This window comes from Phallusia mammillata, chromosome 1 (assembly GCF_965637545.1).
Source record: "Phallusia mammillata chromosome 1, kaPhaMamm4.hap1.1, whole genome shotgun sequence".
NCBI lineage: Eukaryota > Metazoa > Chordata > Ascidiacea > Phlebobranchia > Ascidiidae > Phallusia > Phallusia mammillata.
Window position 1 is genome coordinate 15588770 of NC_137252.1, and position 14046 is coordinate 15602815.

The 14046-nt window shown below is 42.1% G+C and overlaps 1 protein-coding gene and 1 non-coding gene across 2 annotated transcripts; one reads left to right on the forward strand and one right to left on the reverse strand.

Moving 5' to 3' along the window:
* Nucleotides 1-2733: 2733 nt before the first annotated feature.
* Trnat-cgu (transfer RNA threonine (anticodon CGU)) lies at nucleotides 2734-2805 on the reverse strand. The gene has a single exon. It is a non-coding gene; the product is annotated as a tRNA-Thr (tRNA).
* A 2453-nt stretch (nucleotides 2806-5258) lies between these two features.
* On the forward strand, nucleotides 5259-9651 carry LOC145228658 (cdc42 homolog). Its single transcript, XM_080093908.1, has 4 exons — nucleotides 5259-5728; nucleotides 5807-5865; nucleotides 8244-8458; nucleotides 8629-9651. The coding sequence occupies exons 1-4, from the start codon at nucleotides 5515-5517 to the stop codon at nucleotides 8903-8905; spliced, it is 765 nt and encodes a 254-aa protein (XP_079950034.1). The 5' UTR covers nucleotides 5259-5514; the 3' UTR covers nucleotides 8906-9651.
* The last annotated feature ends 4395 nt before the right edge of the window (nucleotides 9652-14046 follow it).

Sequence of the window (14046 nt, forward strand, 5' to 3'; positions counted from 1 at the left end):
ATTTTTTTATGCACACTGATGGCATATATTAGAACGTTGCAATTTCGTCCACAAATGTTTGCGAAAAAGTATTGGGGATTGTTTAAAGTCAACACCCCTGCGAACCTGCTGATGTGTTTTGTGTTTTAAAACATGTGTTGTTTAATAAAAATATTCACTGACTTATTATAGCAGCACTAATTTTGCCTGACATTAAATCACAAACTAACTTACATAATTTTGTCAGGTAATCCAGAATAGAGTGCAGTTTAAGAACTTGTTAAGCAAATGTTACACAACTATAAGCAAACTCTCTCCGTCAGCAACTTTTAATGCGCAATATATGCTGATGCCGCACTTTGTAAATCACCTTGCTAACAGGCCCAGACGGGCAAGTCCCGGCCTGCCCACCCGGGGGCGCTAATTGTTGCGTCACGATGCCGGATGACGTAACGACTCTTAGGGTCAGGCAACAACCGGTCGCCCCTAGACAAAATCAAACAAACGCGTCCCTGAGTGGAATCAGTCTCTCGAGAGACTCCACTTAAATGCCTCACTGTAATTGTTAAGTCAAACTTGAATTTGAAAACTTGAAATCCTGGTTTAAAGATTATAGAACTAGCATTCGTCGAGGACGCTTCAGGTGGCGTAATATCAACACACATGAGAAGTAGGAGTAGGATGTTTGCGAAGCTTGTTGAAGCTCATTGTGTGTGTTGTTGACACCACCCCACGACACGCCGGCCTTATCTGAGCTCAAACATTGCGTAATATTTTTTTCTAAATTGTCAGAGTCAGGCGACTTTCGGTCGTTTATTCAAAGGTCACGTGATTTTCGCTCTATAGGTTTACTGCCAAAACGGTTCAGCGCGCTTAACAGTCAACCGAGGGCGTGTTTATCAAAAGTGCGATAACAAACGTTTAAACTTTCAAACGACGCCCATCGATTGAACCTACGTCACGATCAGGTGACACAAAGAAGTTAAGAGAAGGGTGCGATAATAAATTTATTGGACAAAACAACAGTTTGTGTTTTTTACGGTAAAATACAATTTTCCGGTTTTACTATGGTCTGTTTTGACGAGTAAGTGAAGTAGGTTGTTTGCACGCTGTTGCAGTTTATATTTTAGAGTGTTTGTTATGCGTTAGGACCTCCTTTGCAAACATTAACTATTGAAACACTTTTACGACCTATACGTCACAAGCAAGGTTTTAGTTACCGAACAATATTGTCCTCGTTGACCTTGACAAGCCCATTTTACGTGTAGGCTAAACGTGCTACACTCAATGATCAGATGTAAACAACCGTCATATCAAACCGTTGTCTATTTTGAAGTACAACCGGAAGTTATTTGTTCCAGATGGTTGACGCGTAAATTTCCAAGACAGAAGCAACCCGCGGTGTGTTTCGCACAAGTGCATGACCAGTTCGACCTTAAGTGTGCAGAGATGTCATCCCCTTTTTAGGTGGTATGACGGGTGAAACAAAAAGTCTGTGCAAATTTGATGCGGTCCGTTGAAGCGCTGACACAAAGGTGCAAAATTGCAAAAACTGTCAAATTTCAAAGGCGCCGGTGGTCCCTGTGGTTTTGGTTGGTTGGAAAAGTGCGTCACCGAAGGTGGGTTTCTTTAAACATGGACCTGTTTGGCGAAGTCGTGTTTTGAGCAAGTTCGGAGAATCGATGCGCTTACCCGAGTGTGAATGGGAGTGTTATTTTTGACCGCGTTTGGTGGTCGTTGTTTTGATGTCAATCTAGTGTTGTCGACATTTACGCCTGGCAGCTTTTTAACAATATAGTTCCCTTTGAAGACCCTCTGAAGTTTGGTTCTGTGAAATCGTTCTGTTTTTGTATATTTACTTTCTGTAAATATACCAAACACAATACAACTCTCTCATATTTTGACTCAAAGACTATTATCAGTTCCGAAATTGACAACCACAAATTATAATTAAGAACTTTTTTAAGCCTGTTTGCAAAGATTAAAAGTTAAAATGGGATTTGTTAGTTGAAAAATCGTAACAACAGTACAAGCAAGACATGAAAATATTTTTACAAACGCCGCATTTGTTTCTTGGGCATCATTTTTTAGTTATTACTAGGCAGAATGTAAATAAAAAACATGACGTGACCACATCAATTCAGTCATGACAAAATCTGCATTGTAACGTGACATTACAAAAACAAATTAAGTGCGCAACAATAGCTACGTTGTTCGGAAACAAGGTCAAGAACGTTGCGATTGTTTACAGAACTATTAAATACCGTTGTTCTACTCACAGCAATCTGCAAGACAGCAAATCATGTTTTTATTCCGAAAAAGATACTATCACTCAAAACAATAACTACCGAAGTAGCGCGTCTAGTGCCCGTTGAGATAACATCGCGTTTTAGAGCGATGAGAAACTTGCACGAGTCGGATTTTCGAACTATCCAAATCCGATTATCGACCCATAGTTCCACGATACTGGCGCCAGCGGGTGATCTTTAAACATTGTCTGCAAGCGACGTTCGCAGTCGGCAAGTGTGAACGAGTTGGGGATGGAGTTAAAACCCGGCTTGTCACTTTACTACCAATTAATATAGGGGCAGCACAGCAGTTAACCAACAAAAAATGCAGCTTTAAAAATTCTAAATTGAGTTTACAAGCAAGAAAAGGGTAATTAAAAACTATGTTATGGTCATAATCGTTGCATTTTGGCCCAAATAACAAACATGTTGTAAAGATAAAAGTTACAACAACAAAACAAAACGATGCCACCAGTGAGGTTTGAACTCACGACCCCTGGTTTACGAGACCAGTGCTCTACCACTGAGCTATAGCGGCGCACGATGGCAGCGGCTTGCTACAGCGTTCTTAAATCCGTATGCGTTAACATTGTCAACCAATCAGAAGAATGGTGTAGTGTTTGTGGCATTCTTGGGTAATACAGACCTATCCCCTCTGTATTTGGCCTTGTGTGAAGCATGTACGAATTTACTTTCTACAACTTAATGGAAATTAACATTTTTTGCGTGTATAGACGCAAAAGTTCGAGCAGACAAAATCCAATTTAAATGCTCGATTTGTTGTTGAATTTATCCAAGTTAAAGTCACATGACAAACATTGCACCAGTCACCAACAGGTTGCAAAAACGTTGATATGACGTGTGTGCACGCCCAAGTCAAAATGCGCTATTTGTTTGTTGCTATGTTTTAAGGCATGTTAAAACGATGATAAAAGCAACTGTTTGAGGTGATGACCTTTCCCATTTCGCAGAAAACGGATGCCTGTGGGCAATTCCGGAATCTGGCGCAAAAGTTTATAGCGTCGGTTAAACACATCCAACTAATCCGATTTGACAATTTAATTTAAATAATTCCGCTTGACTGTTTGTGGTTCGCGCTAAATCCACTCTTAAACCTGACTGACAAGGAAATGTGAATTTTTTTAAATAAGGTGTCGTCGGAAGCGTAAGTCACCCGATTTTAATCGTAAAACAATGCTGCAATCTAGGTCTCTGCATTCTGCATTAACAGATAAGTGCAATAACGAGTTTGCACTATCGTCTAGAAGTAACGTACTGGAATCGATTTTGAATACATCAACAAAACAACCGCTTGTAGCCTACTCAAGTACCTACTGTTGGCTGACCTATATCACCTTTCGACAGTAAACTTTGGTTTTTATTCCCAAGCTGTAGCAAAAAGTCCCAAATTATGGCAAAAAGTTTGGGGCTAAATTTACCACGTTACGTAGAACGGTGTAGCCTACCTCGCATGCAAGACATTGCAATCACTTCTTTGCAAGTCAGTGTGTGTGTGTGTGTGTGGTCTGGAACACCTACAGCGTTTCTTTATGATTGATGGTTTGCTGGTTGCAAATAGATTCGTCATACCATTTATTCGTTCTGCAAATGCAAACCTTTTTACCTGGAAATACAGTTTGGAAAGGCAATATTGATCTACAAACGAGATATTTGTAAATATTAGGTTTGCTGTTTAGCAACAATGCAAAGGGCAGAGGAAGGTCAAAGAGCAAGGCTTGCACCAAACGCGCGCGTGTTTATTTTACCAATGCCGGGCGAGAAAGAGAAATCAAAACAACACCAATAGAAGGCACTTCCCATATTTCGGCCGCAAAGCCACGGACGGAAATTATGCGCCCGGGACGGTTGTTTATTTTCCTTTTCTGGTCAGTAGCGCAAAGCAGAAAAGGAAACACACCGGCTCTTGTTCCAGATGCGAAGAGCACCAGCACCTCAATAGATTTCCTATTAATAACACCAAGAGCTATGAACTACAAAAACAGACATAAAGAGGTATTACACAAGGTTTACAAATCACTATGTTGATACAACACGACTGGTTGCCCATATATAAGCGAAGGACAGCAAGGCGTTAATTTTGTTGTTTACTTTGCGCATAAAGTCGATTGCTTATACAACATGAATTAACAGCGGGTGTTCTGTTAATCAAACAAAGGGATTTGGTAACAAACTGCTCGTCATAAAAGTTAAATTTCGAACAGATTTGTGTTAAAACTACAAGTTTTGCCACTGGATGTCGCAGCTGAAACATTCATTCCTAAAAAAATATTTTTTTTGTATTAGACTATAAATGATGAAGTCGAACAATACGTAGATATTAAACCGCCAAACCGTATTCGCAATGTTGGTACGTCACTAGTTAAAAAAATTATTTGAATGTTGTATTAATTGTGGAGCTGGGCTGCGACTTTAAAGGCACAATTCGTAACAGTTTAATAGCTACTTATTGTATATTCCTTCATGGATACTGTTTTACACAGTAGTTGTTCCGGGCACGCTTGAATTTGAAAACGTGTTTACCAATGACAACAAACTCGAAGTTGGCACATTTGCATTACGCAAAAAAATCAACGCTAAAAACGCATTTTTCAAGTTTCATGTTTACATAGTGGCTGCAGCGAAAGCACTCGATGTCGTTCTTGAACTTGAATTTTAAATCGAACCATTGACGATCGCGCTTCAGGTTTATTTTCTTTTAAAAATTTGAACTGCGGCGGCATTGTGTCAATCGCCGAGTGTAAAAACAAACAAGACTTTTGAGCTGAGATGGCGAAACCATGGGACGCTATCAGCAGCGTGAAAAAGGCTGTCGAAAACAGTTCCCCTGCGACAATACCGCTGACGAAGTCCCAACGACCTGAGCGCGAGAAAAAAGGGACAACCGTCGACGTTCATAAACCCAGTTGAGTTGTTGAAGGCGCATAGTCTGCAGAACAGCTCGCCCCGGGAGTTTTATGTAAAGCAATATTATGTTCAGTGTTTAGCGGATGTGTAAGGGCATTTGCCTAACAATTTTGCTTTAATATTACTGAGTCTAAGTGGTTACACAGCATATGCAAGAATATGTACATCATAAGTTTAGAACTTTAAGTAAATGAACTGTTGCTTGTTTTACCAGACTATTTCGTTGCTTTGAAAGTGTTAGTAACGTTAAGAAAACAACGCACTGCGCGTGGATTATCACCTTTGTTTGAAACAACTGCACAAGAACACATACAAGCATAACATGGCACCCGACGCACCAAGATACGGACATCATGACTTTCCGGTCGCAGAAGCTTTGACGGCAGAGGAAAAATGCCAGCAGCCGGCGCCTGAAAAGCGACTTAAATGTGTGCTGGTTGGAGATGGAGCTGTTGGTAAAACAAGTCTGGTTGTCAGCTACTCAACAAATGGCTATCCAACCGAATACGTGCCAACAGCTTTTGACAACTATTCCGGTAAGTGTTATTTGTGTTTTCTGTGGGAGACTGGGGGTATCGTATGTGGCTTGTGTTTAACAACATTCTTTTGTACAGTTCGCGTAAATGTCGACAATCAAGCTGTACGTCTTCAGATCTGCGACACTGCTGGACAGGTGTGTACGAAATAATTTTCTTCAAACTGTAAAGTTTAAAAATTCACAAACTATCCGGGTCATGTCGCCATCCAGTTAACAAAAAATTCCGTGTACACGAACATTAGCGATGTCACGCTGATATTGAAATAAGTGATTTACTTGTCGTCCACCGAAGTGTGGCGGCTTTTGCGTTGCGCCAATATTAAACTTCTCAAAATGCGATTAGACGCACAGCGAAATCAATAAGAGCTCATCATGAGAGTTGCACTTGATCGATCTCGGCAAATGGAAAAACCTCGTCGCCCGTTGTGAGCAGCTTATTGGGGAATAAACCTCCTGCTGTGGACACTCCGTAGTGTAAACCGCTGGCAGCAAAAAGCTGCTTGAAGCCTTCGCGAACTATACTTCTTTTCCACGCAAGCTCAAACGTTGGTTAACATGACCTCGCATATTAAGTGGATGCGAGCGTGGCTTGTAAACTTAACCACAGGTTGCTAGCAGGCCTTTTCCGGTGACCACTAATCACACAACCGAAAACCGCCAATATATCCTAAGGTAGCATTAAAATCTTAAACCGGTTTTTGCATGAAGCGAAGAACTGTCTTGTTTGCTTTTCTCTATGGTTTTGCCTTGAAGAGGCTGACAGTTTGCTTTGCAAGTTAGCGTTTGATCTCACGAAGCAAAAACACAAGGCTTCGTTCGCTGCGCCTAATCGCCTGCGCAAACAGCATTCGGCCGGGAAAACAAGCGCGGGCGTCGGCATTGAATCCCTGGGTGTCAATTTTAGCGCTCAGGCTCCACGGTTTATTTGACCGGCAAATATATACGGTAGTCGACAACTTCCCGCAGTGATCGTGAATAAACAACAAAACAATAGGGCGCTTGGATCAGTGGAAGCAAGACGTATAGCACTGCGAGCAGGCTTTTGTGGGGCGAAGTAATCATCTACCTTCACAAGGGGGCAAAACCAACAAACAGTCCTTGCAGTTTTGTTGAGGCGTAATCTGTCAACTTTATTAGGTTTTCTTCATAAGCGGATAGCCTTTGAACTAGGCGGCAGGCGCTATTTGTGGAAGCCCATTGCGTCAATGTAAACAAGCAAACTTGCGATCTCTAATTGTTGCCGTCCGTCTTTGTCAATGCAAATGTATATATACACACGACAAACAGTTTAGTGTTTTCATTTGCCACGGCCTTTGGCGACTTTTGAACAATAGTGGCACGATTTTATTTGGTATCTTCTAAATCGATCTACAGCAAACCGGCATCAGGATTTGTTCTATGATTCGACTTGGGCCCTTTTGTTCACGCCCTGCCAGTGTTGTTTTATCCCATGCCATTGTTGCGCCCAATGGTGCCCTCGATCACCGGTTTACAGCCTATAATCGAGCTCCTTTTCAAATGCCTTTGTAAAGCTTGCGTCGAATTGCCTGTCTTTCTTTGTGTGCCTTTCAGCTATTGTAAGACCTTCGACAGTTCAAAGCTTGCCCAACTTTATTGTAAACGGGTTATAATAATAATGCGCTACCGTGTGATCGGAAACTATAGGGATGTATGTGAGACTGTAAGTAACCAGTATCAACGTCAGAGAAACGGAAAGACGTCAGCGCATCGCGTAAACTAGCACCTGAAGCGCGGATTGATAAAAAGGCGTCGGACGGAAGTTGGCGAGCCCCCGTTGTGGCCGAAGAAACGACCGTGAAAATGAATTGAAATGATTTTGACGCCACGCAATAGCCGCAGATGGCTGACTTGGCTAACGACTGAGCGGGTCAAGCCACATCAAAGCGCTGAGATAGAATCGAACGCGGGCTCGACGAGCCGATTTTGTAGCCGTATAAGGCTATCGCGTATAGCAAGCAACCGACGCAAAACAAGCGAACGCCGACGAATAAATAAACGCCGCTTTGGCTGTGTTACGACAGCTTGGATTGAGCCACAAAATACACAAATCGACAAACGAATACATACACACACAAGTTACATCTAGCCGATTAATTTGCACCAATTTTAATATTTTAGGCGCGAACTTGCGGGCGCATTTAACGGTGCGTAAACTTGCCATTTTGTGGTGCAAGGGTTTGGGGCAGGATATGACTTTTGCGGAATGCGACCTTTACCTATTGGTTCGTGGCTTGGAGCTCAAGCGTGCATTCACCAACAAAACACAGGATCGTACATCTGGCGATGTGAACTAGGTTAATAAAACAGCAATTATGTTAGACTAACAAAAAAAATGATTTGAGACAGTTTCCGAAAGGCCCCATAATGTATATAAAAAAACATAACCCGCAACCTGTCGCCCAATAAGTCAAACTATATTGCGCGTTAGTGGTACAAATATGCTCTTGCGCTCATATCTGTAATCACTAACCCTTATCTGTTTTCCTTTTTAGGACGAGTTCGACAACATGCGGCCTCTCTGCTACCCGGGCACTGACGTGGTACTCGTGTGCTTCAGCGTCATCAGGCCCACGTCGCTGGGCAATGTCCGGGACAAGTGGTTGCCCGAGATAAGGAAGCATCTCCCCAAGGTTCCCGTGATCCTAGTTGGAACCAAAACCGATGTTCGCACGAGTGTGGACGTGCTCGTCGACCTGGCTCGATACAGGTAAATGTTTTGAAAACTCGAGTTTGTTTGTAAGTCAATATGACTTTATGTTGAAATTAAACCAAGAAAAGCAATGAGTTAAATCTTGTTCGAAACTACTAAGTGTGTGAACATGACTACTTTATGCTACACATTTTTAAAAATATTAAATTTGTATTATTTATTTGCAGTGAACAGCCAGTGACGGAGGCAGAAGGACACCAGTTCGCAGCCGAAGTTGGTGCAAGCAAATACGTGGAATGCTCATCGCTCACACAAAAGCACTTGAAAGACGTGTTTGACAGCGCTATCCTCGATGCCTTCGAGCACCGTGAGCATTTGGAACGGAAATGCAAGCGATCATGGCGTAAGAAGAGCATGGCAAAACGCGAGCAAACCCAATGGAGAGCCCTGGAAATGAGGAGAAAATCAGTTGTCTGGTGGAAGAAAGCCTTCTGTTTCGCGTGATTATGACACGTTTCCACACAGTGACGTGGCAGAATGATCACGTGAGGGAAAAGAGTCACGAACCATGCAACTGGCAAGGTGACAGGCCGCGGTATGGTGACTGTGTCGAAAGTCTGGAAGTTCAAAAGCGTTCCGTAGTGTTCCGGATTGTTTCCAAGAGACTGAATGCAACGTGCCTTGGCATCTGGCACTGAACAATCAAATGGCCACAACAATGTACGATTACCGGCCTATTTTGTTTTTTCTTTGTTCTATTATTACTGCTTTGTTGATCAAACACCCATATATGCGATATATGCTTGTCGAACTGGTTTCGGTTAAATCGCGGATACGTTTTCCACTGTGTCTCCCCGCAGAGAATCTAATATATAACTTGCGTGGTTGATAAAGGTTGCTTTTTGCCACACTGCTTCCTCTTATATGTGGTCGGGAAAATATGACTGTTACTTTTCTATACCGACTGTTCTTTCTATCTTGTATTGACGTACTACGTCTTCTGAGGGTATTTCCGTCTTTCTGAGGGCCAAAAGCATTGCAATTAATCTCAATGTGCGTACATTTATATATTTACGCTTTGTGAATCATTGAATGACAGGAGAACAACGGTTTGTGAAGTCCCTGACCCTTGTAGTTGATGTTGGCATTATATTTTCGGTCTTCGTGCGCTGCCCCTGTTCGTATTATTAGTTCGCCACTGGTGCGTTGGAACACCACTGCAATAAATAAAAAACAAAATGAGAAAAGAACTTTTGCTCGTTTAATGTGATGATGTCATTGACAGAAAAGCGAAAATAGAAGCGAGACGAGAGGTTAATGAATTATTACACAGTAGGTAGTGACTTCATGTTTCGCGCAGGTGTGCTGGACACCAATGACCCCACAGTCTGTTTGTTTAGAGCCGGTTCAGTTCACGGCTGCTCATGACATTGCTATTACAGACATCGTAAACGGTGACGGAGACACGGTAAAAACAAAGTAACTACGCCTTTGAGACAATTAGCCTTGTCGAGCATAAACTTAGCTACCGGACCGTTGGCCCCGAACCGATCGTCAGACTTTTTAGTGCGTCGTGTGCGACTCAGGGGCAATACAAAGCTTGTGAAAGGTCTTTGGCCAACGACAAAGGAACGATCAAATCACCTTGCCAACGACTGTGTTGTAATTGCCGACTGGCCAGAGAAACAACAGTAAGGTGGTCGCCTAGTTTAACGATAATGGGAGAGAGCAATTATTGACTTGTGATCATCTCTAAGCGTACTTTACAAACGTGGACAAACATTGCAAAAACAATCCCTTTCGCATAATTTCAAGCCAACAGTGCAAAACATATTTGAGAAGGTAAAAATCCTTAACGGGAAGCGTTATAACCCCTTTAACATGTAAACAAATCAATTCTACCGTCATCGTTGCAAAGACGTCTACGGGACCCCGAAAAAACTGACAAACATATTTACCTATCTACTCCAGTAGCGTGAATTGTCATTCTCCTACACGCACTGTCGTCAATCGAGCATCGACTAATCAGTTTTGTGTATCACAGAACGTTCTATTGACGTTTCTACGATTGATGTACAAAGGAAAGTAGGAGTTGGCAAGTAAGGTTCGCAAACGAGGTACTTTTCAAAGCTCGCTTTTGGTATGTTTTTCACAGCGTATCACGTTGCGCTGGTCGCGTCTAGACTGTTTGTAGCGGAGAAGGGACAATAGCCTGATACTGTTTGATAGTGACGCATTGACCAACGACCCCCTATAGATGTGGGTCACGCGGCATGTGTGACTTTTGGTTGCCGTTTGTGTGTGTGTCACATTGGACCATCCTTTGTGTGTCTGTTTTTCTGTGGCGCTTAGCAATTGAAATCGAACTGACCACCGGCGTCAGGCAACCTTACGTTATTTTTTGTATTGTCAACAGTTAGTCATGCTCCTACCGGTCAAAAGAAGACACATCTATAGCATCATAGTTTGTACTGAGTCTAACGAGCATACAGTGGAAAAAAACTTTTTGTCAATAATTGCGTTGTGAAAAAAGGTTGACAGTGGATTCATATAAGTCCCAAGGGCTCCCATGTCCTTTCAGCTGTAGAGCTCTAAATGATCCAAACCTTCTGTCAAGTGAAATTAACCTTGCCTTAAATGGTTATGGTAAATACGATTCCTCAACGTTCGGTCTTAAAATTACATCACTGCACATTTTAGGTAGCGAAATATCGTTTTAACAAACGTACAGTATAACGTACACATTGGACCAAAATCATATACAGTATAACGTACACTGGTGTGTTTTTGACCGACATACTGGTTTATTTGTTTTTTAGTGGTAAAAACAAATCATTATCACATTGCCCTGTCCTATAGGACTCAAACAAGACGTGCCACAACGCTTGAGAAAGAGTTATTTTTTCAGTAAAATTCCAAGAAATGTGAAGACTAATTGTCCACACACTGCAATGCCATCCTATATTAAAACAACTATTTCTGGGCGACCTACAAACAGAAATGTGCCCACTGCCCATGCGGTTCAAGGCAATTATGGTAGAAGGTGAGTGGAAGCGAAAATGCCAGTTTTGGTACAAAGGAAACCGGTTCTACTCTGTTCCATGGAGTCCCAAGATAATGTGTTTTCTGACCACACTGAACGCACACAACGGTGGGTGACATACGAAGCTTACACAAAACACAACATAACGCCCACAAGACAACTCAGTGGGAAACCAAAAAAGGAGTTGTCAACCTACGCGACGACCGTTAGTTTTTCGTCCAGCTCTGACTAAGTACAACATTTCGCTATTGTTAGCAAGGCCAGTGACCCCAACTCGGCCAACGCTGATGCTTGAACGAAATCGATGCCCGAGCAAACTGATACAATACTCGCTCGCTGATGACCGCTGATGTCATCATAATGTACGTCACATCCGATATTGCCTGTCAATCGACGAATCACCACAGGGAGTTCGTTAAGCCGAACCCGCGTGGGAAACACATTGACGAATCTTCAAGATGGAGTGATGAACGTCCTTTGTGCTGCAGCGTGTACCTCATGCCTCCCGCGAGGTGTAACTAGATTTTAATTGGCGAGATAAGATGCTGCGATTTGCGCGAAACATCAACGAGCCCATTGATTGCGCGGTGTATCGCCCAGCAGAACATGGTTAAAAGCGATTTATTTCAAGTTACAAGAGCCGTACTCGCGTGAGCACAGGCGGAAACGGCAACAAACGAGATCGGGCGTACGACGGACGTTGTTCGAAAGCCCACAACACTATGGCCCCGGGGCGATGCGGAGATCAAAACATAGCTCGATCTAACAGTTCGACGATAAGTGACCTATCTGAGCTTTGCCATAACACAGCGCCACCCGAAAGTGATATGACGTAACGCAAATTGATCACGCGATTTCGAAATAAAATTGGGAAAAGCTTTATCAGCTAAACTCACATTGAAACGTACCAGTTTGCATATTTTACCTTTTTGATATTCAAAAACGCACGGGCCTAGGTAATACTTCAAAACATTGGCAATAACATCTCTACCGGGATTTCTTAGTTTTGCAGAGTCCTTAGATTGTAAACGTAAGGACCTTACACAATTTTGGAGCGCCATTAGAAAATTGCCACATATTGGACACGTTACTGTCCGCCCTCGTAATGTGATACGCCCAACAGGTGATGTACCACGAATGTGGAATGCAATGAACGGTACGGTAAAATCACCCCACCATATACGGAAAGAGAATTGTCTCTTAAAGTTACGAAATTTTATTTACACCACAAAACCGAGTTTTACCCCAAAAGTGACGTAATTTGCCACAATTTGACCCAGACCTTACTGATGGCACATATATAGACACACCAGGTAAGTGCAAGAGTTAGGCTCGTAATAACTGGGATAAACCGACTTCTTCGCCGGATTTATAACTGCGTCACTTGCATATCGAATGTCATCAGCGGTTCTATAAATAGAAAATGTTACGTGCCGCCTTGTTTCAACCATCGGGCAATCCTTTCCCCTCTTTTCTAAAATCATGTTGTTGTTTTACGGTGAATGTGGTAACTTTCTGGGCTACAACGCTTGGTACCTTAGAAGTATTGGATTTGTCATCTGAATTTAAAATATTTGTAGTTTTACGGTTATTTGTTGTTTTAATTTTTTTTATGTTCGTATATACTTCGCATGCCAACGAAAAACTCCATAGTTGAATAGACAGAAAGTCACAAAACTCCGACCTTGATATGCTGTTGGAGGTTAAGCAATTGCTTTTCATTGATTAGCACTTAAGCCTACGCCAACCAATCGAAAAAATAATCTTTTGCTCCGAACAGCACCGGATTTGAAATTATAAGTCATAGGCCAGCCGCGAGCTAGGGCTACCAACTTGGCAAACAGATAATTGCCAAAATTGGTTACAATTAACTGCTCTTCTGACGTCATGGAGTCTGGAGCTGGTACTGACGGTTAAACTTTGCCATTACTACTTTCGTGGGGGTTGAGTGGTTGTTGTGGTTAGCAACGATGAAACATATTATTGCTAGTTTGAGGGCGTCAAACAGCAACTAATAGCTTGAATCTATCATGTATTGTAATTATGACTTTCATGTTGACTCGCTTCCTTGTGGAGGAAGTTAAACTTAATGATCTGTAACTTGGATCAATCTTGATATAAGGTGCTGGTGGGTGGAAGTTTCTGAATGAAACCGCTAAATCTGGAATAGCGCATGTGTAGGCACAGTTGGTAACATACAACGTGATGTAGGTGTACGATAACATTAAAATTTACATTTAAAATACCCCAGACTACATACATGTGTATTTTGTTCTATTTTAATACTCCATACAACAGAAACGTGCTGCTAAACAATAAAAAGTACAAGTCAATACTCACACTTATAAACATCTTCTCGAAATCGTTACGCAAGATCATTTGACTTGCCTCTTGGCATGACCCTCAACCTTATCTCGAACAACGAGGTCGCAATCATATAGAAGGGTGACGTTATAGTGCCGCAGTGACAACATTGAGTGGCAAACAATAAACAGTGATTCGACTATCTCTCAAGCTGCCAATCAAAATGAATTTGTCTTGTTTGGATAGCGTTCCATTATATACTATAAACTTAATCATTGCGAAAAAGACATTTTCTTTG

Excerpts from the sequence above, each read along its gene's own strand:
- LOC145228658 (XM_080093908.1), top strand. The coding sequence starts at position 5,515 with ATGGCACCCGACGCACCAAGATACGGACATCATGACTTTCCGGTCGCA. Across the intron at positions 5,729-5,806 it reads AGCTTTTGACAACTATTCCG|TTCGCGTAAATGTCGACAAT; the intron begins GTAAGTGTTATT and ends TCTTTTGTACAG. Across the intron at positions 8,459-8,628 it reads GTCGACCTGGCTCGATACAG|TGAACAGCCAGTGACGGAGG; the intron begins GTAAATGTTTTG and ends ATTTATTTGCAG.